Source organism: Poromitra crassiceps (genome assembly GCF_964638095.1).
Source record: "Poromitra crassiceps genome assembly, chromosome: 30".
Lineage (NCBI taxonomy): Eukaryota > Metazoa > Chordata > Actinopteri > Beryciformes > Melamphaidae > Poromitra > Poromitra crassiceps.
The window spans coordinates 11,674,283-11,700,773 of record NC_139652.1 but is presented as its reverse complement, the minus strand read 5'-3'; the positions used below and the strand labels follow the sequence as shown (position 1 = coordinate 11,700,773).

Here is a 26,491-nt window from a genome sequence, read left to right as displayed (position 1 = left end):
TTGGTTTGTATTACAGAACCACACATACTGTACAAGCATACACACATTCAAATAAACTGTGGATGCATTAATCTGGACTGCAGGACAACGCAACCTAACCATGGCAGTGACATCAGTCTCTTAAACATAGAGAACCAGTTCTTATTGAACAATATTGCCAAATTCAATGAATGCATCAATGCAGACGTACCTTTTCCCTTTGGAGCAGAAGTCTTTTTGCTTTCTCCTCTGCACCATTTTGCTCCTTACTGACTGTGGCCTCAGCCTGTTTTGCTGGTGCAACCTCGGGCTTCTTCTCCTCCACTGTAGTCACTTTGGACTCTGCTGCCCTGAACCTAGGGACCAAGGGTGCAATATAGCTCCCTACGAAGGCCTGCACAGTGGGAGCAGAGTAGGACAGATAGTGTCCCAAGCTCTTCTTAGGTGAGGTTGGGGCAATTGCAGCGACAGAGTCTGCTGCTACTTTATCAGACAATGGCATGAGATCCTTAGTTTGTTGACTCTGAGAGGAATTGGCGCCATTGCCAGCTTTCTTCTCCTCCGTCGTCGTACTACTACCAAAGTACGAGTTAATGTGATGGGCCAGGTAGTTGTAAGTCTCATCCAGGCTGACAGAGAAGGTGCTGGGGTGGAAAAGTGGAGTGGTGGATTTGGAAATTGCTGTGCTTTCAGTAATGCTCGCTGATGGTTTAGGCTCCTCTGATCTCTTGACAACATTGGCCAGTGGTTTGACCGTGGAAGCAACACGCCGCAGCAGCTTCTTCTCCCTAGGTTCAAGCGCACTCTGAATTGTGGCCGTGTCAGTTGCTTGGGCGAGGAGGTTCTGGGGAGTTGTGGCGGTAGTGGCACTTACACCGAATGTAGCAGCAGGTGTCGGAGAGGAGAGAGGGTCAGACACTGTTACAGTAGGAGAGGTAAGTAGTACAGAGTCGGGTGTAGTAGTAGCTGTGGAAGGAGGAGCGTCGTGAGCAGGAGTAGACGTGATGGTGCCCTCCTCAGCCTTTGCCGTCACTTCAGCGGTGGCCTCGGCCTCTTTGCCCGCCTGGAAAGCATTGGGTTTGAGTCGGGCAATTTTGGAGAGAAGTTCCGTATGAGTCCCGCTCACGGCTTTAGAGACGGTGTCCAGCGTGCTCCTGATACGTGACATGTGTTGGCTCAGACTAGCAGACCAGCGTGATGAGGCTGACGTGTTCAAACGCAGGGTGCTGGTGTGGAGGAGTCCAAGCCGCTGTCTCACCTGGCTAGCTCTACACAGCCATCCCTTACGTCCTCCTCGGCTCCTTGGGTTTTGGACGTGCTTCCAGCTGAGATAGCCAACCTTGTTGTGGGTGACGGGCTGTTGTTGTACATGAAGCCTATAATGAGAGGTGCGTAAAGGAGACAAGAGTGATGCCGCTGCTGGCCTCTGAGCTTGTGTTTGCCACAAGGCAATTGCTCTAATCACTTTCAACACTGAGGTATCGGGAGCCCATCTATAAGTCATTCTTTTAGGTCTTGAAGGTGGTGATGTCTCAAGGGCTTATTCCATCCAAGGAACATTAGGTTCATGCTGCTTCTTCCATAAAGCTGGTGGCGAACAAAAAAGTGATGCATGCATGAATGAATGAATGAAAGAAAATAACGAAAACAGATGCAAAATGGCAAAGCTAGCTAACATTCGTACAACTGGTCACTGGGCATTGTTCATTTAGTTTTACGTGGAAGCTTTCTCTAACTGATCCCAACTAAGAGGAAAATAAACATTTACTAACGTTATGGATGTAAACTTCTGCTGCGGAGAGTATGCTGCTTACACATTAACACTAACGTTATAGCCATGTAACACAGAGTTGGCCAGCTAGCTAATCGTGCATTCCTTTATAACTGGGGACTGGTAATCTTACGACTTCAAAGGTCATGAGCTGGGCGGTGACGTCATCAGAGCTGGTATGTCCCATTCCAAACTCGTAGGAGTCTCAGCAGCCCCAACCTCAAAAATCCAAGATGGCTGCGCCGCGCAACAACAGTAGTAGTATAATCGTAGTAATGTTGTTTAGCACTTCTGTTTTGTTTGTGTCTCATTAAATCAGCTGTACACACAGCACTGCCTAACATCTATCTGTGTGGACATGAGGCTGCAGTGTTTGTATGCGCAAATTGCCGCGAAATGCCATGTTGTCAATTTTATTGCTAACAATGGCTAACAATGGCTAGCCTGGCTAGCGACTGGATCTGACCAATGAACAGTGAACTTCCCAGCTCAAGTTTTCTGCAAATGGAACGCTAACAAAACGGATGTGATGTCATTTAGCCTCCACATCCCAGTTATTTTGCGATAAAGGAACGCACCATAACCTACAGTAGCTAGCTTTCTATGAGCAGCAAAAAAACACATGATAAACCATACCAGCCTTTTTATATAGTCGTTTCGGACGAGTGGAGAATCATTCAATCGCCATCCCGAATTGATATGAAGAGAAAAATATAAGATTCGCGTACAAGCTAAGTTAGCAAGCCACCTAACGGGGTCGTTCACTTGACACTTTGGAATGACGTGATGACGAGGTCACCCAGAGAAAAACAATGGTCATGTGATCTTTGCTCTGCTCCGCAATTGGCTGTGCATCACTTGCCCCCCATGACTCGACTCCGTTGATTGGTTAAGAAATTCTTGTCATTCTCCAAACTCTGTCCCAACTACTGAGTTTCTCAATGAGATGTAATAATGGAAATGGCCCTTTCAAATCCTCTCCACCCTCTGGGTTGTTGTGACCATCCTGTCTAGTCTATTTATGGTGAGGAGGACATGTTCGTCGTCTGGATGTTACGCAAATGAAGCGATCTTTTCAATGGCTCTTTTACTTGGAAATTATGATGCTGATTGTTATTATCCGTATAATCCTATAATAACTAAATACTATGGTTCTCCGCCAGGGGTCCTTGGTTCAGGGGGGTTCCCTAGCAAAAAGGGTAATACATTATTTTCACTAGAATTCCAACCATAAGTAACGACTCAGCAGCATCATTCAAACTTTTGAAGGCTTTGTGTTTGACCAGTAGAGGGCAGCAGTACGCTTTGGTTGCCCTGGTCCAAAATATTGGTGACGTCACGCTCCATACAGACTCAATGGTCGGCCAATTCGCGCGCTGGCCCTTGGCCATAGGTGACGTCACGTCAAGCCAGGGCCGAGCATGCGCAGATCACTGACCAGCAAACTCGTATGCTTCTCTGATGTTTACAACCTAAGCTAACGTTGTCTTGTTTTAATACTGTGGTTTAACGTTCGTTTAGTAATAAGCAAACGTGCGACAAGATAGCCAACACGCGTGTCCCTGAAAAAGGTAAGGAGACCTGGGTGTAAAGAGGAAGGAGGAGACAGTAACGTTGGCATTATAGCTAGCTGGGTGTAGCTGAGCGTTGGTTGTCGACGATGATAACATCGCTAACGTTAGCAACGAAAGAGACGAACGAGCCTTATTTGTAGCTACGTTGGCCGAGAAGTAAATGTTCTATCGAAGTGACCTTTGACTAGATAAAAGTGTATAATAGGTCAAGATTCAAGATTCACTTTAATAATACTAGCCATATAGTAAGTAATCAAATTACAAAAGAGGAATTTGACTTGCTGCAATTATGCAGCGCAGCAGTCAAATTTAACAATACTCTGTTGTTCAATGATTTAAAAATGTATCCTTGTCAACTATGAAGAACATAACAAATAGCATCAAGTTAAGGCAGGGCTTAAAGTTCTCAGGCACCGTGCCAGATTTCAGGCATAGAGCAATTTCAGTGGGACAGACAGACAGACAGACAGAGCCCTTACTCAATTTTATAGAGATAGATAGATAGATAGATAGATAGATAGATAGATAGATAGATGTAATACTGAAATTCAATCACATTTCCTCCTGGACTATATCAAGGTTAACTTTGATAAACTACAATAATGTTAGCTGAGATCATTTTGCCAGCTTGTATTAACTATCTCTACCTATAGCTAGTAGCTACCTAACTTAAAAGTACAAAGCTCTTGCATGCAGAGTGTAGCTAAATACAGTTTTGTGGTAACGTTACAATGGTTTGTGTTTGCGTGGCATGTGAAGACAACTTCTTTCTCTTTCTTTGCAGGGGACACCAAAGCCATGGCAGCTGCGCAGTCGGCTATAATGTTTGCAGTGTGCGTCTTGATGATTACAGAACTGATACTTGCCAAGAAGGACTACTATGATATACTGGGCGTGTCCAAAGATGCCACTGAGCGTCAGATAAAAAAGGCTTTCCACAAGCTTGCAATGAAGTATCACCCCGATAAGAACAAGAGCCCAGACGCTGAAATGAAATTCAGGGAAATTGCTGAAGGTAAGGTTGACCCCCCCCCCCCCCCCCATAGATTGAAAATTAATATGTTTTATAGTGTTTTGGGCCCTTTTGCACATAATTTTGAGGTTTAATCAGTTAGAATAGTGACATGATTTTACATGTTTCATAATTAATCTATCACTGTCTGAGTCCCCTTTCAGTTGATGGCACCAGGCAGCTCAATTTAACCCCTGGTTGTCACAAAATCCCACGTCACACCTAGGGCCAAATGTAGAAACTCTGTTTTTACACATGAAAAGTGTGCTGCACCACTTTCCACAGAGGTTTCCGAATTTATTCAAAAAAAATCCACGGGCTGTGAGAATGTGCCTACTGGTACACGCATCTCTCACACCGTGTATACTGAATGTAGACTTCTGAGTCCGACTAGTGTGTTCTGGCAAAACAGGATAATGTAAGTGTGAATTTGGGTGACATTTGATAGCTTTTTTGGGCTTACAGATTTCGACACCTAAATATACGGAGAGTTTTATACATTTTCCCCCTAGACTTTTGCCTCACGGCAGCACGGTGCCGTGCCGCGGCACACCATTTGGGAACCACCGCACTAGAATACAACTCTTCTACTAGTTGTAGTAGAAGTTCTGACCACATGAAGCAAAGTGTCCTGTTAAAGTATATTTATGTGGAGGTACTCAACATAATATAAACACTATGTAACTGTTGCCACAACTTCTCTGAATGTTGATGAGCCGTTCATCTTGTCCAGACAGGCTCATTTGAAACGTGTCCTTCTTTTCCCCACACGCAGCTTATGAGACCTTATCCGACGAGAAGAGAAGACGAGAGTATGACCAGTTTGGTCCCACGGCGTCCAACAACGGAGAGACGCAAGGCAGACACAGGCAGAACGTCCACCAACCGTTCAACTTTGACGACATGCTCAAGGACTTTGACATCTACAGCCAGAACAGGCACGCCCGGCACAGGAGGCACTTCGAGGAGCACTCCAGGTCCCACCACCAGGAGGCCCACAGCAGACACAAGAGACACGTTCAGGGGGGGTTCGGAGCAGGTGTCTTTGATGACATGTTTGACGACATGGAGAAGATGTTCACCTTTGACAGACACAATAAGCAGACGGAAAGCAGGTTTCAGGGTGCATCCAAACAGCACTGCAGAACAGTGACACAACGCAGAGGAAACATGGTGACCACATACACAGACTGCACAGGGTCCTCCTGAGATGGTCTTACTTCACACTTGAAATTGCCTTAGGTAGATGCAATACTATTGCATCGATCAGACGGGGAAAATGCTCAGTTCAAATTCTGTGGATTTTAAACGTTCAAACTGGGAGTTCGATCACTTTCAAGCTCAGAATAACAAGCGGTGAATACTCAAGTTTACGTAGCTTAGGTCTACAGTAACTTCAAATAAGCTATGCTTTAAGTTTGTGTTTTCCGGTATTGTGTTGTCACTGTTCAAGCTATTTCCTGTGAGCGCTAATGGGCTCTTTTAAAACGATTGTTTTAGCTTCTCTCTAATCATTCATGTTTGAGTTCCATCAACTCGACCACTCTTGGGTACAGTTGAACGTTGCTATTGCATACGTTTTGCCATTGTGAGTCTTGGACAAAGAATGGAAGGCAGAAAACAATAGCAACCAGTCCAGTTTTGCTTATGCTTGTGAAATGCGGGACAATGTCAACACTGCACACGTTGACCCGGGTTCACTGGTGTGTTTGAGTTCTCACCACTTCTTGTTGAAATATTGATGTATGTCAGACAGAATACAAAGAATGATAAAAGTATCCAACCTAACTTGCAGTGAGCCACTTGAGCTACAGGACTGACTGCAGTATACACACGAGATGGGGTACAACCTAGTAGCATTTTTCCTATCATATCATGTTACCTCATTCCTGTAAACTAATTACAGTGACATGTTCTATATAGAATTGTGATGTGCAATATTTAAAGCCATGTCTGTTTCCTATGTTGATATGTCAATTATTGTTGTGAAAACATCCCATAGCACTTTCACTTTTGTGTCATATTCGTTCAGGATATGCGTGTTATTCTCTGAAAGAATGTGTTTTTGTGAAATAAAAAGTAGAGACCACATGGACCTTCACCCCTCTTCCTTATTCTTGATTTGAGTTTTATTTCCTGTCATCATAGATATTTACCATCAGTATCATAAGGTAAAGTCCCACTGATTGTCACACAATATGTGAAATTTGTTCTCCGCATTGACCCATCCCCTGGGGGAGCGGTGAGCGGCAGCGTGCGCCGCGCTCGGGAATCACATGGTGATTTAACCCCCCAATTCCAAGTGCCAAGCAGGGAGGCAAATGGGTCCCATTTTTATAGTCTTTGGTATGACTCAGCCGGGGATCGAACTCACGACCGCCCAGTCTCAGGGCGGACACTCAGACCACAAGGCCACTGAGCTGAGCTGATATATTATTTTATACATAAATATTAAATAATACAAAATATTAAAAATATAACAATAATTTATACATGCATACAACTAGGCATCTCGCATGCTTAATTCCTAGGCTTGTCCACTGCGCAGTCTTGTAGCTCGGCCGCTGTGTGGCATCATCGGCCGCCTTGCAGCTCGCCGAGCTGGCCCTGCAGCTTGCATACGCAGCTCGGCCGCTGCGTGGCCTCGCCTGCTCTTGTGATGTCACTGATGATGTCACAATGTATGACATCATCGGTGATGTCACAATTGCCTATGACATCAGTGATGTCATAAGATGATTTTGGTCAATATCACCGATGATGTATACATTGTGACATCAGTGGGACAAAAATGTAAACAGACAAACCCCACTTGCTCCCTATGATGACGATAAATATATTGTTTATATATTGTCAGTATCAGATATTTATTTAATTGTCAAGTTGAAACAGTCTATATAAAATTCTTTATTTTGGTACCCACACCGTAGTTACAGTTGTTGTCATGGAAAATAATATTCCTTACGTTGGTGCAACATGAATCACGGTGTCAACTGTAGGAAATGTAGTTTTTCAAATGACAAAGCCGTCGCCAGATCGTTGAGCTGGTCGCTGTTAGAACTCAAACTCCCAGGGTGCAGAGCAACATTTTGATTGTGTGCGCAGTTCGCATTCGCAGCACCAGCGCGAGACGTTTGTAGTACTAGCAGCAGAGGGACATTGAATGACCCCAGTTGCAGGGCAGTTGTCCGCTTGACAGCTAGCGAGCGATTACGTTAGGATAATAATGGAGGCCCTCATACCTGTCATAAACAAACTGCAAGATGTATTTAATACGGTAGGCGCAGACATAATCCAGCTGCCGCAGATAGCTGTTGTTGGAACTCAGGTAAGAAACGCCAGTATGGTAGCTACCAAGCTAACTAGCTAGCTAACGCTAAATCATGTTGTGGCTATTTTTGTTATAATTGCCTTGACGTCAATATCTTTCACTTTCATATACAAGCCAAGCCCAAGCGTAACATATGTAGCTGTTAAATTGTGTTTAGTTGCCGCTTTTTACAAGCACTTAACCAACATAGCAATTTAAAGCTAAGTTGCATCTTCTAGTTTCACTTACAAACCCAGTCCATTGGAACAATAGTGTGCTTGACAGCTGCTAAGGAACAAGCGTATATATCCACAGCGCGTTACAATGAGTGAATCCACTTCGACTTGGCATCAATTTGTAGAAAACATGATGTGTATGAGCAGGGAGCACTGTCTGTGATTTAGGTAGGACAGCATCGTGCTCCACCTGGGCCCATCTTGAACTAACATCTCTCTCTCATCAAAACAAAACAAAAAACGTGTATTCTCTTAGCTTGGGTAAACCCAGCCCCCACGTGACCTGCTCTCAGACCTGCTCACTAGTCACTTCACACACCTTGTGACTAGTGAGCAGGGTCTGTCTGAGAGCAGGTCACTGGGGGCTGGGTTTACCCAGGCTAGTATTATCTTAATTACTTTATACAAGTGCTGCTCTATTCCTTCAAAAAGTTGTAGCTGTCATAGATTGTGTTCCATAGTTGATTTCTCTACTGTTGACTATGATAAGTCGCTTTGGATCAAAGTGTCTGCCAAATGATGTAATGTAAAGTTTAGGACACTGCTGCAAATCAGCAGTAGACCTAGCCTAAACTTTATTTTCCATTCACACAAACCAGGTACTGGCAGGACAAAAACCTGTAGTTACTCACTCTTTTCATCCAGCTACCTTGTGTATAGCCTAATTGGTTTTACTGCTCAGCTAGGATGTCACCATATCAGACCTTTTGGCAGATATCTGCAGATGTTAGAGTCAAGGCCAGCCACAGGACACTTTCAATGCCCGGTTTCTTACGCGTGTCCTTGTCAGTGCTCCTTTAGATTCAGATACACATGGACCTTCAGATAAGGACAGCTGTAACTTAACGTTCTACATCCCAAGTTTTATTGTTTTTATTGTTTACTTGCATCATATCTGTATTTAGGCCTGCTTAAATCAGTCAGAAACACCATTAGGTGACTACTGCAGAGGAAGCAACAGGTTACATTTTGAACCCCTCATCTCCTATGGAGGAAATAGCTACCAGTCTATTAACAGGGAATCTAACCTGGCCATGTGATTATATTTGCGCTCACCAGATCTCAGTGAAGGGCTACTGTACTACACACAGGTTTGTTTGAAGCGACGTGCAGTCAAGCTCTATGTTGTGTAGACTGATGATGATGGGAGGAGCGACTGTGGTGAATGAGTCTTACACAGATTGTAGTTCTCGCTTTTTTTTTTTTTTTTGTAAGTATTGTTGTTGTCGTCTTTACAGAGTAGCGGGAAGAGTTCCGTGCTGGAGAGCCTGGTTGGCCGGGACCTTCTGCCACGTGGCACGGGCATCGTCACACGCAGGCCCCTCATCCTGCAGCTGGTGCACATCGAGCCAGAGGACCGCAGGAAAACAAGCGAAGAGAATGGTAACTTCAAACCTTCACCCCCTCCCTCCCTGCAGCTTCTACCTCCATTTGCTGACTGCTCTGGCGTGGAGTTGGTTATAACGGGGTTGTTCTATGTTGGGCTAATTCTCTCTCACCTCTCCAGACCATGACATTAATTCGCCATTAGAGAGAGTGTTTGCTTTGACGGTGACTCTCCCTGTTTAGTTTAGTTTATTGTTTAGTTGGACAGGACAATGCACATTAATAAAACAGTTTTTACACATATAGAATCATCCATACATGTCAACAGTAAAAGTGCCGGGATTAGCCGAAGCTAGTTTTCACCCGCAGTCCTCGGGACATAAAGAACTAACAACTACAAGGTAATTACAGGACTAAAAACAATACGGGAATAAAAAGCAATACGGGAATAAAAGCAATATAATAAAATAAAAATGCACAAGGGATAACAATACATACACAGGATAAGAACAATACACTCAAACAAGATAAAAACAATACAGTTAAAGTGCAAGGGAGACAAGATCAGAACAATAAAGTGCTGATACAGTACAATAAAGTGCAGTGTGTTTGTGTATGACGTAGGGATGGCACGATACTATCATTTCTACTTCGATACCCAGGAAAATATCGATACTCAATACCATTTTCGATACCACGCAGGGGGATGACAACACCTCAAGAGGCATGAAAAATAAACAAAGACAGATGAACGGACAGACGTACGATTCTCCATATTCTAGGCCCGATAAAACTCATTAAAAACGTTGCACTTACACAGCAGATTACCCCTGCTCTAGTCATCAGCCTATCACAACACAGCAGATTACCCCTGCTCTAGTCATCAGTCTATCACAACACAGCAGATTACCCCTGCTCTAGTCATCAGCCTATCACAACACAGCAGATTACCCCTCCTCTAGTCATCAGACTATCAGAACACAGCAGATTAGAGCTCCTCTAGCCATCAGCCTGAGTGAAATGTTGCATTGTCTCCCCTGATTCTAAGTATAGTCGAATCGCTTGGTTTGAGCAAGTAAAACAATTTTTATAAGCAACCTCTCCCTCTTCATGGGATTTCATCCGCCATTCATTTTTCCATAAACCTTGCTTAAAATGCTTATAAAAATTGTTTTACTTGCTCAAACCAAGCGATTCGACTATACTTAGAATCAGGGGAGACAATGCAACATTTCACTCACAAAAAAAAAAAAAAAAATCTTTTTTACATTTTTTATTTTTTTTACATTTTATTTTTATTTTCGAATTTCGATTAAAAGTCGACTTTGGCCAGCGAATTTCGAATAGTGTTTTTGCTAGAAATGCCCATCCCTAATACCCACCAATGACAGGGAGGGAGAAATCAGTTTGATTTTTCATTAAGAGAAAGCACTGCTGATATTGATACCGTTGCAAGTGAGTATTGTATCCATTTCAATTTTTTTGTATTGATACTTATAGATACTATTGATACCTGTTGCAAATGAGTATTGTATCCATTTCAAATTTTTAGTATTGATTTCTATCGATACTATCAATACTTTTGACAACCCTAGTATGACGAGAGAAGCTGAATTGTTTGTGAAACAGTACATGTATTTCTTTTTTTGCGATTGCCAGGTCTTGGCTTTGGGTGAACACATGAGAAAAAGTAGAGACACGCACATCCAAACCTAGAGCACGTGCAGAGCTCGAGCTAGAAGCTGACAAAAGAAAAGAAAGCTCGCAAGCACTGGCAAGGCTCCAAGTTTGAGTGTATTTATTTTACACCGGTGGTGAAACCATATCAGGAAATGCTGGATCAAGCAAACTGAATTCAGTGTATTCAATGAATCCAAGGATGTCACTGTCCTTGGGAAGTCATGTTAATTAAGATGATGCTGCAGTATCCTGCACTGGCCAAGTAGATGGCAGGTCATACTGTAAAAACAGCCGCTTTGCTTAGTTCTGAGCTTTCCCTGCTTTGCGTTGTAGCAAAACCACATTTAATTCACAGCAGCGTGGAATATCATTCCATTCTGAAATGAATGGTATCTCAACTCAAAATGAGCTCTCATGTCATCCTCTTCTCAGTGGAAGAAAATGGCACTGCACCCCGTTAAATCATGTGCACTAGGAATGGCCTCAGGGTGACTCTGCATTGCTGCAGAGTCTCATGCAGGAGCTGCAGTTAGCCAGCCAGGCTAACCCTTCTCTTCTCCTGTCATCCCTCTTTAACCACAGAATCCAATTCCAGCAAAAATGGACACCTTTACAGAGGTCTCCTTTTCCTTGTTCCTTTGCTTTTGTCTGTATTTTCCAACCTCCTCTCTTTTGCCCACTCTGCCTCCTCTCTTTTGCCCACTCTGCCTCCTCTCTTTTACCCACTCTGCCTCACCCCGCCTCCTCTCTTTTACCCACTCTGCCTCACCCCGCCTCCTCTCTTTTACCCACTCTGCCTCACCCCGCCTCCTCTCTTTTACCCACTCTGCCTCACCCCGCCTCCTCTCTTTTACCCACTCTGCCTCACCCCGCCTCCTCTCTTTTACCCACTCTGCCTCACCCCGCCTCCTCTCTTTTACCCACTCTGCCTCACCCCGCCTCCTCCCTTTTACCCACTCTGCCTCACCCCGCCTCCTCTCTTTTACCCACTCTGCCTCACCCCGCCTCCTCTCTTTTACCCACTCTGCCTCACCCCACCTCCTCTCTTTTACCCACTCTGCCTCACCCCACCTCCTCTCTTTTACCCACTCTGCCTCACCCCGCCTCCTCTCTTTTACCCACTCTGCCTCACCCCGCCTCCTCTCTTTTACCCACTCTGCCTCATCCCGCCTCCTCCCTTTTACCCACTCTGCCTCGTATTTGTGTAGCCTCACCTAAGCTGCCAAATCACACATCCCCATTAAGGCTGGTCTCTGTTTCAGTTGAAGTTAGACAAAGAATTTCACAGAAGCCTGTAGAACGAATGATCTTAAGTTTGTAACGAGTCAATTTTATCTTTTTAAAGTCATGGTAAGTATGGCCCTTAAGGGCAAATAAGTATTCCACACTAATTCCAACTTGCTCAAACAAACAACCACTTAAAAAATATCCTTAAATACTTGCTGCCTCCGACGAACAGACTCCACCCTTTTGTTGTTGTTTCCTTAGTTTTGAAGTGGGGTTAATTATTTCAGCTGAAATGATGACGTTGTTTTGAAGGACTGATAGACCCTGTAGGTCTCTGCTTCCCATCATGTGCCATGCTTGTGCTTTAGGCTGTACTTTGCTTCCATTACTGTTAGGGGTGCTCCAAAAAAACGATTCTGAAAGGATCGCGATTCTTAATGCCACGATTCCTGGATTGATTCCAAACTCCCAAGAATCGATTCTTCTTTGTATTGTAATTTTTTTTCCTTTTTTTTTTTTCTTTTTTTTTACAGTGCACCTGAAGGGAACATGCAAGATACCGGCTGAATAAGTGTCCAAATGTTCATGTCACTTGTGTACTGTACTGCCACGGTGCCACCACCTCTTGCACTTAAGTACTCTGGTTAATGTATTCCCCCCAAAATCTATAAATCCTTCTCAAAGTCTACAGATCCCCCCCAGCCTATAAATCCATCTTATCTGAAGAACATAAGGGGAATTCCCCCCTAGTTTGCAAAATGAATTTAGGCCCTGACTGTAATACTTCAGAAGTTGAATTTGAAGTTCAGCATTAATACATTTGTCATTTTTTGTCTTAGATTTACCTTTGTGTGTTATTGCAATATAAAACTACATAATTGAGAATCGATTCTAGATTCTGGAATCGAGAATCGTTGGAATCGAGAATCGTTGGAATAGAGAATCGATTCTGGAATCGGATCGTGACCCCAGGAATCGGAATCGGGATCGGATCGTGACTTAGCCGGATCGGAGCACCCCTAATTACTGTAATAAAAAAAAAAGTTTTGTAAAAAACATTGTTTTTGTTCAAATCTCTGGTCTTCTGCTGTGGATTTTTGGTCTGAAGAGTATTCCCATCCCAGCTGAGCTTCCCTTGAGACTTTTTAACATGGTGACCGTAGTAATGATGACAACACTGATCTTGAAGGTCACATCTGTCAAACAGAAGCAGGCACTGACACCACCTCTCCTCCACTTTCCATGTTTGCAGGCATCGACGGAGAGGAATGGGGCAAATTTCTACACACAAAAAGCAAGGTAGGCCACTGTATTCAGTCCCTGGCCTTCATGGCCTTGTTCCGTTTGCCAGAAAACGATCTTCTCAAAGGAGTTTCCCACCACTGCTGCAAATAGAAACATCTGGATATTTGATACGGTGGGTCAGATAATGAAACAGAAGTGCTGCTATGTGTTCTGCATTGATTCTTTGACATCTATGGAATAGATGGTGTGGTTTTGTGGAGTGTGTTGAACAGGAACATCTAGAAATCTGTAATAACATCAGGCACGCCCTTTCTGTTGCTAAAAATATGTTCATGGCTGTAGCCTAGGGTTAATGTCCTCCTGAAGGGAGTTGGTAAACTACATAATATACACAGGGGACATGTCGTGTGCAGTGCATCTTCTGCTCCACATGGATCCTCATGTCTCCAGAAAGAAGCCCTTGTGATGTGCTCCTAATAGCATCAACATCTCCTCATGATGGTGTATTATTCTGTGAAGAGGGTCCTCTTGTCTCATCCTATTTTGTGTCACCCTATCATTTTCCAATGTCAATTCATGGGTTTTGCATTGTTTAATTATCAATGACTTTCTACAGGTGAGCTTCTGTAAAAATGTCTCATTAACAGTCAATCACACTGAAATTACCGTATATTTGGGCACATGCCGTAGCCTTCATGCCTCTTGAATCATTGAATCATGTGTTCCACTCTCTGCGGTTTCACACACAGTAGCTAAAGGCCAAGTCTTTCATGTTTCTATGTGGTTGTTTTGATTGTCCTTTTAGGTCTACACAGACTTTGAGGAGATTAGACAAGAAATTGAAGCTGAAACGGAACGAATTTCTGGCAATAACAAGGTATGCTAATTGGGCCCACAAAGAGGGAACATCAAATGTTGCCAAACGAGAAATTGTGAATATGGAAATGGGAGGAGCTTTGAATTTCAACATCAACTTGAGGTTTTTAAATCAACCGCTGATGCAGTATATACATGCAGCTCTACTGTTTCTGTTTTTCCACTAGGGTATTAGTGATGAGCCCATTCACCTCAAAGTCTTCTCCCCGCACGTTGTGAACCTTACATTGGTGGATCTTCCTGGCATTACAAAGGTACAAAAGGTTTTCCTTTAGTTTCTTCTGGTCAAAACCAGCAAGGATATATGAGCTGAAAACCGCACTTTAGACTCATTTCATGATTTGAAGTCAACGTGTGTTTTTTTTTCAAACAGCTCCCAGTGGGAGACCAACCCAAAGACATCGAGCTCCAGATCAGAGACTTGATCCTGAAGTACATCTCCAACCCCAACTCCATCATCCTGGCTGTGACAGCTGCCAACACAGACATGGCCACATCAGAGGCCCTCAAGGTGGCCCGTGAGGTTGACCCCGATGGTAATTGTCCTCCTTTTCTGCTCTTCTGTTTTCTCTTCTTTCTGTCTTTTCTTCTGTTTTCTTCTTTTTATGCCTGATCAACCTACCTACCTTCTGTCTCTCCCCCCTCACAACTTCTCTTTGCCTGGGTCCAGGCCTTCGAATCCTCCCACTCCGAGTTGACTGCTTCTGGTTTCTCGTGTGTGTGTGTGTGTGTGTGTGTGTGTGTGTGTGTGTGTGTGTGTGTGTGTGTGTGTGTGTCCAATGACAATCTCCCTATGTTTGCTGTTATGTCCATGAAATGTTGTGCAATACGAGTCTGGTTTTCTGTCTACTGTACTGTGATGTGATGTGGGTTGTATTGTTTTATTGTATTTATTGCATGTGATGTTGGAACCTGGCTTATGTAATGTAATTTATTGAAAACAAATTCCACTGTGTGCTCATTAAATTATCTACTGTAATCTAATGAGCACCGAGAGGGACTAACAATTACACAGGCAGCGCCAATAAACGGCACCACGGGTGGGACTACCACTATTGTCAAGCTGTTGTCAAGTGCACCAGACCAGTATCCTGGGTAAACCCAGCCTCCACATGACCTTCAGGTACTGAAACTTGCGTTACAGGCATAGTCTGTGACGTCACGTTGAAGGCTGGGTTCACCCAGGCTACCAGACCAGACCTAACAACAACAACAACAATGGTGAATGCTTTGAAATCAGCACTCTGCGTTGAATGCATTTATTCAAAGGGGAGCTGTTTTTTGTATTCTGCCCACTGGATTATATTAATTATATTTATTACAGTATGTTATTTATTATTATTATTATTATAATAATAGGCAGATACATTGTTGGTCTCTAGTGATTGGTTAGGGAACATCAAAGCCTCCTCTGGGATTTCCCGCACGGAAATCGGTTAGAGTGGAGGCAATGTCAGACTGAAGATGGAAATGGAGTGTCTTCCTGAGCTGAAAACATCAGGTTATGCTTCTCTCTCCTCTATCCTCAGGTACTTTTCTCAGCAAAAGTGTTTGATTGCTTTGGCCTTGCCTGCCAAAGCACTTGATTACTTGGAGCATGCAGGTACTGTGCTTTGTCGTCTTACAGCGATGTGTGAACGTCTGTGTGTTCAGGCAGGAGGACGCTAGCCGTGGTGACCAAACTGGATCTGATGGATGCTGGTACAGATGCCATGGATGTATTGATGGGCCGGGTCATCCCTGTCAAATTGGGCCTTATCGGCGTAGTCAACAGGTACTGCCGGACTCTTTTGTCGATGTTCGCCTCCATAGAACCCTGAATTCTAACTCAAATACAGTCACACAGAGATGAATGAAGGGACACAAAAAAGACTTGGAAGACCTGTACACCTACATGAGCCATTTTGTGTTGATGCATCTTCTTAGGAGCCAGCTGGATATCAACAATAAGAAGGTTGTGACAGATGCCATCCGCGACGAATATGCCTTCCTACAAAAGAAGTACCCCTCCCTCGCAAACAGAAACGGAACCAAATACCTGGCCAGAACATTGAACAGGTGTGGGCTTGAAATCTATTCAAATTTCTGCCAGTTTTCAATTCAAGAAAATAACAGTTGTTTATTATTGACGTGGTGTATTTGAGGTTTGCTCACTTTCTGGTTGTGGGCCTCAACCAATCAACTGTTGTCTTTTTCCTCGTGGTAGGTTACTCATGCACCACATCCGAGATTGTCTTCCTGAGCTGAAAACTAGGATCAATGTGTTGGCAGCCCAGTACCAGTCCCTGCTCAGCAGCTACGGTGAACCTGTGGAAGATAAGAGTTCCACGTTGCTGCAGCTCATCACCAAGTTTGCCGCAGAGTACTGCCACACAATAGAGGGCACGGCCAAGTACATTGAGACGGCGGAACTGTGAGTTATGCAACGCTCGTAAATGCATGTACCTTCACACACCACTAAGGGGCGCTAGCGCCGTTAGTTTCCACAGTGGTCAAATTATGTTGGTCCTGTATCATGTGGAATGTAGTTTTCCTCTCCCTTTTCAGATGTGGTGGAGCAAGAATCTGTTACATCTTCCACGAGACATTTGGTCGCACGCTGGAGTCAGTCGATCCTTTGGGTGGTCTGACAACCATCGATGTGCTCACAGCGATCAGAAATGCTACGGTGGGTTTCTGCCGTCTCTCCAAATTACCATCATCTCTGTCTTAAGCTTTTTGGCTTTTCCAGTGAAGTCAGAGAGACTGTTGGGTAATGTAGTCTTTGTGTGCGCAGGGCCCGAGGCCTGCTTTGTTTGTGCCCGAGGTTTCCTTTGAGTTGCTGGTGAAGAGGCAGGTGAAGCGTCTGGAGGAGCCCAGTCTGCGCTGTGTGGAGCTGGTCCACGAGGAGATGCAACGGATTATCCAGCACTGCAGCAACTACAGCACGCAGGTAGATACACCTTGTTGCAGTACATCAGCTAGTCACACACTGCACAGCACGCTAAGCTAAGCTAAGCTAAGCTAAGCACTGCATTGTTCTATCAGCCCACTAAATCAATCATGTTTATTGCCGGTGTCTGCAGGAGTTGCTGAGGTTTCCAAAGCTCCATGATGCCATAGTAGAAGTGGTCACCTCCCTCCTCAGAAAAAGACTACCAGTCACCAATGAAATGGTCAGTCGCTGTCCACTGTTACATCTCTGTTCAACCTCAAGACCCCGGGGTATTTATGATGGACTGTCAGCATGCTGCTCCGAAATTGATTATATCATCTTCTTCTCTTTCAGGTTCACAACCTGGTTGCCATTGAGCTAGCCTACATCAACACCAAGCACCCCGACTTTGCTGATGCCTGTGGGCTCATGAACAATAACATCGAAGTAAGATCATCACATCCAGTATATTTTGAATGGAAGCTGATTTGATTTGCATTTATCATAAGCCGTTTTCCCACATGCGCTTTGTACCGCTAAATGACCGGAACGTGGTCTAATGCCTGCATGTGGGAAAGTTGTTTTCCGGTATAAGCGCGACCCCGTCATCGCGGACATTTCACCAGTTTCGAGCCAGTCAGAAGAGCGGTATGCGCGATAGCGGACTCAAGTGTAGAACGGGTCCAGTCATTTCCCGCGACACTCTCATGGGCGAGGTGTACACACGTTGCTTAATGTTCCAGCGGGCATAATCTAATCATTCGCGCACATTAAAGCAAACTGGCGAAATGATCTTGTGATAATAAGAGCAGTATGTCAGCTTCATGTGTGGGCGTGCTGATTTCCCCCTCTCTCCTCTCTGCTGCCTGCTCGCTCTCTGGCCACAGTCCTCCTCCTCCTTCAGTCACAGCCCGACAGGGACACAGACGAAGCAAATGCACGAAGCGAAATGTGGAAGTATTTTGCTTACGTTGCCGACAGCGAAGGCAAGCCCGGACACATCAAACGAAGCCAGTCTGTAAAAAGTGCTTCAACGCGACGCAGGTGAACGGATAAACAAGCAAACTTATTTCACCATTCAGAGTTTTGCCGACACGTCACTCCCCACCCGCTCTGCAGTGCCGCCCCGCCCCCCAACATACAGGCAATTTCGCGGCTAGATTCCCATATGCGAGAGGAGAGGTGTGAAGGGAAATGTCCGATATTGACTTACAGGTAATTTTCCGGTACGCATGTGGGAAAACGGCTATTGGGATTTAATCACTTTTCGGTGCTCAGATTATGGTAACTTTCTCAGCAATGATCATTGCAGTAACATTGACTGACATTCATTGGGAGCAGCGTACCGGCAGTACAACCACAGTCTTCTGCTCTGCTGTTGCTCCCTGAGCAGCTCCACTCAAGTAGTTCGGGCTTTACTGCTCCATGGGAGATGCAAAGTGGTGAACACACACTGGAGAGCTGTGGTTGTGCTGGACAGCTCCCAGATATACGAACGGGTGTAACAGGATGAATGTGAGGGAGGCCAGTGCTGAATATAAATATTCAAACAAAACTCTTCTTTGGTCAAGGACATTATGACAAGTAGTAGTTGAGAGAGAGAGCAAGCGGAAACTATTTGTTAATTTCTCTTTGCTTGTATTTAACAGTGTTGCATTGTTTACTCTGTTTCTTTCTTGCAGGAGCAGAGACGCAACAGAATGAGAGAATTACCCTCTGCTGTCCCCAGAGATAAGGTACAGTATAGCCAGTCTTTATGAGCTTCACTGTCCTCTTCTCTTCTCTGGTTTTCTTTTCTACCATTCCTACAAATATGGATTCCCTCCACCCATTCGGGTGGGTAGCTTTAACAAACGTCCAAATACTTCTATTTGTCTTCTCCACCCAATGGAAAGCAATGTCCCTCTCCCACTGCACACACCTCTGCCTGTAGATCCTATTGGTTTTCTGTCCACTCTGCTCTGCCTCCTCTTGTCTTTCTCTAGTCCCTTAAGGGCCCAGGTGGGCAGTCTCTCTCCCCCACTGAGCCTCCTGCCCCAGAGGGCGAGACCGCCAAGGTGTGTGCGCCGCTCACTCACTGCCTGCTGGTGGCGCTGGTCTGCCCACACCCAACACTCTACCCACCCTGCGCTGCTCACTCACTGCCTGCTGGTGGCGCTGGTCTGCCCACACCTAGTCTCTTAAAACAGACTGTCTCATCTACATCCGGCGAATACAGCTATACACAGTCTGTACGTTACACCCCCAGAACATGCACAAGGAAGTTGGGAAAAAAACCTTCAGACTGGAAGGAAGTTCGACAAAATCCGACCAATCACGGCACGTGTGTCCACGGAAAAAAATTCTGATTGGACTAATGAGCGGAAGACCCGCCTTAAAAAAATTCTGATTAGACTAATGAGCGGAAGACCCGCCTTTCTGCTTCCCATTCCGGTTGGTGCATGATTCTATGGTATGGCGGAAGCATTTGAAAATTGCGGAAGCCAACTCGTCTGTTCTAGAGACTAGCCCACACCCAACACTCTACCCACCCTGTGCCGCTCACTCACTGCCTGCTGGTGGCGCTGGTCTGCCCACACCCAACACTCTACCCACCCTGTGCCATCCCTGTCCTGCTTATTACCCAAGCTTAAACCATACACTTCATGTCCCTTTGAAAATATTGGATTCCTTTCAACTCCAAATGAAAAGGTTGGACGCCAGTTCAATGCAGAGGATCAATGTTTATTAATTGCGTTGTAGGCACAAAACGGTAAGGTCCTTAACACTTTGAGTGCCACGGCCCTTGGGCAAAAGGTGCTGTACTGTGCCACATAGGCCGCAATGCATTTTAATATAGCCATATAATTTTTTGTGTTCCTCTTATATGGACACCCAATAGCCTCAATGAAACTTTGAACCCTTCTGTTTCATTAAAAAAAAAAACTGTGTTTATAAACCGTTCCATTTTGGAAATACACCCCTCTGAAAAAGAGTTTTTTTCGACCGAAAAGAGCATGCTGAAATTAGTTTTTGAGATAATCACATCTTTATGTTAGAAAGGCGATAGAATGAATTCTACTTTGAGTTCGAGCCTGCTGCTTGCTGCCTGGGTGTGTGTGTGTCAATGGTTGTATGCTGTTAGTGCCCTGCGTGCCCACCCCCCTCCTCCGTGGTGGGAGGAGTCGAGTGTCTCTGCTCTGCGGTTTGCTCTGTTTGCTCTGAACTGAAAAGTCCGCTGCCTGCATCCCCCGCTCCTTCACAGCGTGTCCTCGGCTCCCAGCCGAGAACAATGTAACCCCTCAGAAAGACGCCGCTGTCGCCGTGTCGGCAACTAAATCATATGGATGGACCATAGCAGCGGACACGGATGGGGCTCAACCGTGGCAGCAGATGACTGCTTTTCACAGGCACAGCCAAGTAACGTTATGCTTCAAGCATATCAATGGCGATTTCCGTTTCCTCATTACTTCTTCTCTCTTTTCTCCTGGCCTCTGTCTAATCGGGAGGGCACTGTCGCCACCTAAGGGTTCTGTAAAATAGGCTAGACACATTCAACAGCTCCCATATTGTAAGAGGCGATGTAAGAGGCTTAGATCGACATTCCCCCGTCAAAATATGAATTTGCAGTTATTGACGCCATTTGGCGTCGCTGGCAGTCTACGGTAAATTTCTCTTGACGCCATATGGCGTCGCTGGCACTCAATGTGTTAAAGGGCAAAATCCTGCCTGAGGAAGTGTGCTGCCTACTGCTGAGCTTGAATCACATAATCACATTGCTTATCCTGCATGTTATATTCTGCTCTTTAAGCGACGTGTTGTTTTGTGCCTACAAAGCAATGAAACTTTTAGCCTCTCCATTGAAGTTGTTTTCAACCTTGTCATTTGATTGGCTGCTGGTGTTTTGGAAGCCAATGTTTTTCTCTCCACTTTCTCTAGTGGATTCCTCTATGCATTTATTATACATAATGCATCCGACTGTTTTTTGTAAGTGATTGATTGTTTATGTAATGATGCAGAGTGCTGCTGTCTTGTGATTTGTATGTTGGCTGTGATACCTGATACCAACACTAATTGAATGTAACTTATTTAATGCGCCACTTTCATTGAATGGTGAACCTGAGAAAGCCTGCTGACGGAGCACGTAGTTCGTGTTTCTTTTGCACTTGTATTATTATTAGAATAATTATTATTATTATTAGAAATGTGAATACTGGACTGATGCCTCTTGCTGTGCGATTAACTTTAACTTCAAATGTACGTACAGGGCACAGGACAAGACTTACTTGATTAGACTTGTGATGTAACTTGTCCACACTGCCTGTCGATATGTCCCGCCAACCCCCCTGCTCATTTCTAAATCAGGAGGGGGGCGGGGAAACAATCAGAATAACTTCTTTGCAGTGACATCAAAGAAGGCCTGTGGCACATGGCTATTTTGAATGCATTTTGAAAATTGTGTGAATTATCTTATCATAGTGCACTATTTTTGTGCTATTTCATTAACCGTGGCGATTTAACCTCTTCTCCTGACTGCCTGTCCAGCCCGTGTAAGTGCATAACCTGAGCAGGACACCTAACACACCCTCCCTCCCTCCCTCCCGCCCCCTCCAGGCAGCAGGCGGCAGCTCTCAGGGTGCGTCCGTCAGTGAGCAGGTAGACAGCGGGACAGGCAGCTGGAGGGGCATGCTGAAGAGGGTGGACGACGGTGTGCCTGCAGACCGGGCAGGCTACCAGCCCATCCCTGCAAGCCAACAGAGGGGCTATGCTGTCAACCTGCTGGATGTGGTGGGTACTGTTCGGTTGTGAGCGTCTATGGGCTTCGGAGACAGTCAGTCCATGGGCCTCGGAACATGACGCCGCACATAATATTTATTTACACTAGCGTACATCATATTTACACAAACAGTTTGAAAGAAGTAGTGCAAACCCACTTTACAAATGCATACCACATGGAGAAAACACACCTGATGTGTCCTCTATGGTCACCATTTGTGGCTTCTTACATCATTCTTTTGATATCTGAATTGGGCTTCTGTGTGAATGCTCCCCTTGGATTAACCCATTGATACCTGATGCAGCATTTGCGTGTATATTCCTCATTTGTGTGTGTATCCCTTTAAGACCGTGTGACGCGGTTCGCGGTCTTAAAGGGATACACACACAAATGCTGCATCAGGTATCAATGGGTTATAGGACAAAGGATTGCGACATCAAATCCTTTGTATTGTTAAAACACATCAGATTGAACACAAATATGCACACATACACACACACGCATACACATACACACACACACACAGGGATGAGACCTTGTCAAAGGCTTCAGAGAAAGGTTTTTAGCATGTTTTTAAGAGATTAGAGTTGGACTTACCCTCAGGTCCTGTCGTAGACCATTCCAACATCGGAACGTGTAATAATGGCTAAAACAGCTTGAACAGAATTGGATTTCATTCTTGAAAAAAAGAATGAAGTTTAGAGGCCATGTGGTCTGCAGACCTCAGAGACCTGCTTGGCTCTTATTACTGTGTAACAGTCAAGTCAGAAATGTATTGTCTATCTGGACCATTTAGAGCTGAGTTGACGAGTCTCGACACCAAATTAAACTTGAATGCACTTAACTAAATGTCAGAGCAGAGCTCTAAGAACAGGTGAAATGTGTGTGGTTTTTCTTCCTAATTTGTCCTGGACTCTTATTTAAAAATGTGTGACTATATTTGACTGTGTTTTTGTGCTCCTGGTCACATCCCTGTCAGATCTTTGTGTAGTTCAGTAACAAGCAGATGTGTTGCTCTTCTATTACCAGCCTGTCCCAGTATCCAGGAAGCTGTCTGCTCGGGAGCAGAGGGACTGCGAGGTCATCGAGAGACTCATCAAGTCCTACTTCCTCATCGTACGGAAAAACATCCAGGACAGGTACACCTACACTCAGACTTGTTATTTGATGTCTCCACCATTCTAAAAATAGAATAGGCTCTTTCACACACAGATCACGCAAAATTGCAGTTTAGGAGTCCCGCAAAGCCCGCAGCCTCACCACAGAAATTGCTTTCACACAGAGCCAAGCAGCACGGCCACATTCCCGTGCTGCGGTGTACTTTCAGGTGAAATCCCCCGCTCCCGGATTGAAAGACGAGCGGAGGGATTTCCAGCTCCTCCTAGCCCAAATGAATATTTTCATAGGTTAGTGTAGCCTAGGCTACTGTATGATGAACGAATTCATTCAACAACAAGACTTCCCTCCTTCTCCTAGTCCGCTGAGCAGGGAGGATAGGTGCACTCGCATGGTGGGCGGGCTCGCCTTAATATCAAAACGGGCTCCGCCGCGGAGTGCATCTGCCGACTTTCTGGCAGCGAAGTGTTGCATTAATTGCATTCAAGGAAAGCCAACTTTATTTATACAACACATTTCATAGAAGTAAATTCACTGACTAAACAGATCGATATGGTGTCCTACTAAAATTGGAACGATACACGACCGCACGCCAGTCTTCTCTGTATCGTTCCAATTGAGTAGGCTATACTAAAATTGGAACGATACACGACCGCACGGCAGTCTGTTCCGCCTTGCTGCTCCGACGCTTTCAAGTGAGGCGGGTTGCCCGCTAAACCGGCGCTGTGACAAGCTTTGCTCCCGGGACAAAAGGCGTATAACAATTTACCACCAACGCGCGTTCATGACTTTCACATCGGAGGAGCGGATCCTATTTTCCGTGCATTTTCCGGCTTTCAAGGCCGGTGTGAAAGAGCCTATTGAGTTGACCCTGACCCCCCTTCCCCCCCTCTCTCTCTTCTCCTCTCCTCTCTACTCACTTCCTTCCTTGTCTGTTCTTCTTCTTGGGCACCAGTGTTCCTAAGGCAGTGATGCACTTCCTGGTGAACCATGTGAAGGACAGCATGCAGAGTGAGATGGTGGGGCAGCTGTACAAGACGGCCCTGCTGAACGACCTGCTCACAGAGTCCGAGGACATGGCCCAGAGACGCACCGAGGCCGCAGACATGCTCAAGGTAAACGGATGATGGCATCACCAAGTTCAACTAGAGATGGCAAGAACATGATCCAGTGTCAAGGATACAAGGAGTTTACAAGTATTTTTTCAAGAAGCCATTATCGCTTATTGATTTTCCTTATTAAATATATACCAATGACAAAGGATGAAATGTAGATTAAGAGAAGCAGACAGAAGGATTTTAAAGACGATTGCAATGTCGATTGTCCAATCGATATCAGAAATCAGAAAGATGTCCCTAATATTCTGTATTCAGTGTATAATTAATAGTTGACATCGCAACTCTGTACCCAAATCGCTACCCAAAAAAGTATGAGTTTGGGACATGAAGTGAATATGTTTGTGTATATGTTATTGTTGTGTTTGATTTACACACCATCTCCATTGCTGTCCCCAGGCCTTGCAGAAAGCCAGCCAGGTGATAGCAGAGATCAGAGAAACCCACCTATGGTGAGTCGGGGGTCTCTACCAGCAGGCTGTGTTCCTCCCTCATGGACCTCCATGCCATCCCACAACCCCCCAATTCCCTGTTCCGTCTCCCAGCCCCCCCCCAGCCCCAGAATGAAGAGACGGACGACTTGAAAATGCACTGGTGTCAATATGTGTTTATCAAAATAGAGTTTTATGTACAGTACAGACTTGTATTACATGAAGGACAGGACAGTACCTTTCAGTCTCTTCCACCGTCAGTGTCGCAACATGCCGCGGTCCTCCACGATGATATCTTTCATAATGTAATTAAGTGCAGTACAGTACAGTAAATGCTTCAATATATCCTGCTCCACTGCCATGTGGAGCTTTGCTGAGGAATGTTTGTTCCATGATGTAGATTTAAATTAAAGGTAGAAATGACAAAACTCACAGATCAACACTCTGGATCCTTGGATGCTGCAGCACATACAGACCAGATAGCACATGCTGCTTTTCCTGTCAACTGTAGATTGTGTTTATTACAAAATGATTTGTCGACTGCAAATGTTCTCCAAGAAATGCATTTATTTTAGATATTTGTATTGGTTTTCCAATGACTATTTTCTAGTTTGACTCATGCTTCCGTTTCATGGGAATGACTGAAACATAATAATATTTATCTTGATTTGTACCATAGAGTGCCACAGGAATGAGTCCTAAAACCAGGAAGTTAGCATCGCCTGGTTCCCTCGTCTCGAAGTCAATGGGAGTTTTGTACGGGGATTTTGTAGGGGTGCTCCGATCCGGCTAAGCCACGATCCGATCCGATTCCGATTCCTGGGGTCACGATCCGATTCCAGAATCGATTCTCGATTCCAACGATTCTCGATTTCAACGATTCTCGATTCCAGAATCTAGAATCAATTCTCAATTGTGTAGTTTTATATTGCAATAACACACAAAGGTAAATATAAGACCAAAAATTACAAATGTATTAATGCTGAACTTCAAATTCAACTTCTGTATTACGGTCAGGGCCTAAATTCATTTTGCAAACTAGGGGGGGAATTCCCCCCTTATGTTCTTCAGATAAGATGGATTTATAGGCTGGGGCGGATCTGTAGACTTTGAGAAGGATTTATAGATTTTGGGGGGAATACATTAACCAGAGTTCTTAAGTGCAAGAGGTGGTGGCACCGTGGCAGTACAGAACACAAATGACATGAACATTTGGACACTTATTCAGCCGGTATCTTGCATGTTGCGTTCAGGTGCACTACATTTTTTTTTTTTTTTTTTTTACGATTTTAAGAATCGATTCTTGGGAGTTTGGAATCGATCCAGGAATCGTGGCATTAAGAATCGCGATCCTTTCAGAATCGATTTTTTTTTGGAGCAACCCTAGGATTTTGGTTGGATGCCTGAAATAAAGGTATGTGGTTAACGCGCGTTTATGAAACTGAGAGACCTTTGTGTTCAGCAAGATAATCTGGTGTTAATTTGTGAAGATTATCGTTTCAGTTTCATAAACGTTTGTTAACAACAGACCTTATTTCAGGCATCTAACCAAAATACAAAAGTCCTCATTGACTTACAGATGAGGGAATCCAGTGCGATGTGAACTTCTGGCTTTGCCTATAAAAATATCATCTCTGCGGTACTCTAGTACTCTAGTACTCTAGTACTCTAGTACTCTAGTACCCGGCCAGATGTTTTCTCCCATGTTTACATGTCCTCCTTGTTTAACAAGCGCCATCATCAAATTTTTTTTTTTTTAGGTCTCAGTACCTTCATCCAACAAGCTGTTACTGAATAATTTTGGCTGCTGTTCAGCCTGTCTTTTTTTTTTTTATTAATATATCTTTTAACTAAATGGCCTTTTTGGGGTGTATACTGTAAGTCAAAATGACATAGTGACTAAAATAGACAATCCGCATCGTT

The 26,491-nt window shown here is 44.5% G+C and overlaps 3 protein-coding genes across 4 annotated transcripts in view; 2 read left to right on the top strand and 1 right to left on the bottom strand.

Moving 5' to 3' along the window:
- The window catches only part of LOC310800399 (calcium-independent phospholipase A2-gamma-like), a gene marked incomplete at its 5' end in the record, with an annotated part of 56,803 nt that extends 55,656 nt beyond the window's left edge, over positions 1-1,147 (bottom strand). Inside the window, one exon of the mRNA XM_083662999.1 lies at positions 191-1,147. Coding sequence (XP_083519125.1) covers positions 191-1,147 — 957 coding nt within the window. The remainder of the gene's footprint in view (positions 1-190) is intronic.
- Positions 1,148-3,206: 2,059 nt separating this feature from the next.
- dnajb9a (DnaJ heat shock protein family (Hsp40) member B9a) lies at positions 3,207-6,425 on the top strand. The gene is made up of 3 exons (XM_083663158.1): positions 3,207-3,321; positions 4,109-4,339; positions 5,112-6,425. The coding sequence occupies exons 2-3, from the start codon at positions 4,123-4,125 to the stop codon at positions 5,543-5,545; spliced, it is 651 nt and encodes a 216-aa protein (XP_083519284.1). The 5' UTR covers positions 3,207-3,321; positions 4,109-4,122; the 3' UTR covers positions 5,546-6,425.
- Positions 6,426-7,490: 1,065 nt separating this feature from the next.
- dnm1l (dynamin 1-like) lies at positions 7,491-25,946 on the top strand. Of its 2 annotated transcripts, XM_083663157.1 has the most exons (19): positions 7,491-7,664; positions 9,121-9,265; positions 13,368-13,414; positions 14,166-14,237; positions 14,404-14,490; positions 14,610-14,772; positions 15,890-16,010; positions 16,163-16,294; positions 16,443-16,649; positions 16,784-16,904; positions 17,013-17,168; positions 17,302-17,391; positions 17,505-17,597; positions 18,833-18,886; positions 19,136-19,207; positions 21,744-21,917; positions 22,936-23,045; positions 23,978-24,137; positions 24,537-25,946. In XM_083663157.1, the coding sequence occupies exons 1-19, from the start codon at positions 7,563-7,565 to the stop codon at positions 24,591-24,593; spliced, it is 2,163 nt and encodes a 720-aa protein (XP_083519283.1). In that variant the 5' UTR covers positions 7,491-7,562; the 3' UTR covers positions 24,594-25,946. The 2 variants fall into 2 exon arrangements, with proteins under 2 accessions (XP_083519283.1, XP_083519282.1); XM_083663156.1 differs by lacking the exon at positions 19,136-19,207.
- Positions 25,947-26,491: the final 545 nt, after the last annotated feature.

What these genes read in the sequence shown, in the direction of transcription:
- dnm1l (XM_083663157.1), top strand. Translation starts at nt 7,563, where the DNA reads ATGGAGGCCCTCATACCTGTCATAAACAAACTGCAAGATGTATTTAAT. An exon ending in GAATTTCTGGCAATAACAAG is followed by an intron (nt 14,238 to 14,403) that starts GTATGCTAATTG and finishes TTTTTCCACTAG; the next exon opens with GGTATTAGTGATGAGCCCAT. An exon ending in CGGAAAAACATCCAGGACAG is followed by an intron (nt 23,046 to 23,977) that starts GTACACCTACAC and finishes CTTGGGCACCAG; the next exon opens with TGTTCCTAAGGCAGTGATGC.
- dnajb9a (XM_083663158.1), top strand. Translation starts at nt 4,123, where the DNA reads ATGGCAGCTGCGCAGTCGGCTATAATGTTTGCAGTGTGCGTCTTGATG. An exon ending in ATTCAGGGAAATTGCTGAAG is followed by an intron (nt 4,340 to 5,111) that starts GTAAGGTTGACC and finishes CCCCACACGCAG; the next exon opens with CTTATGAGACCTTATCCGAC.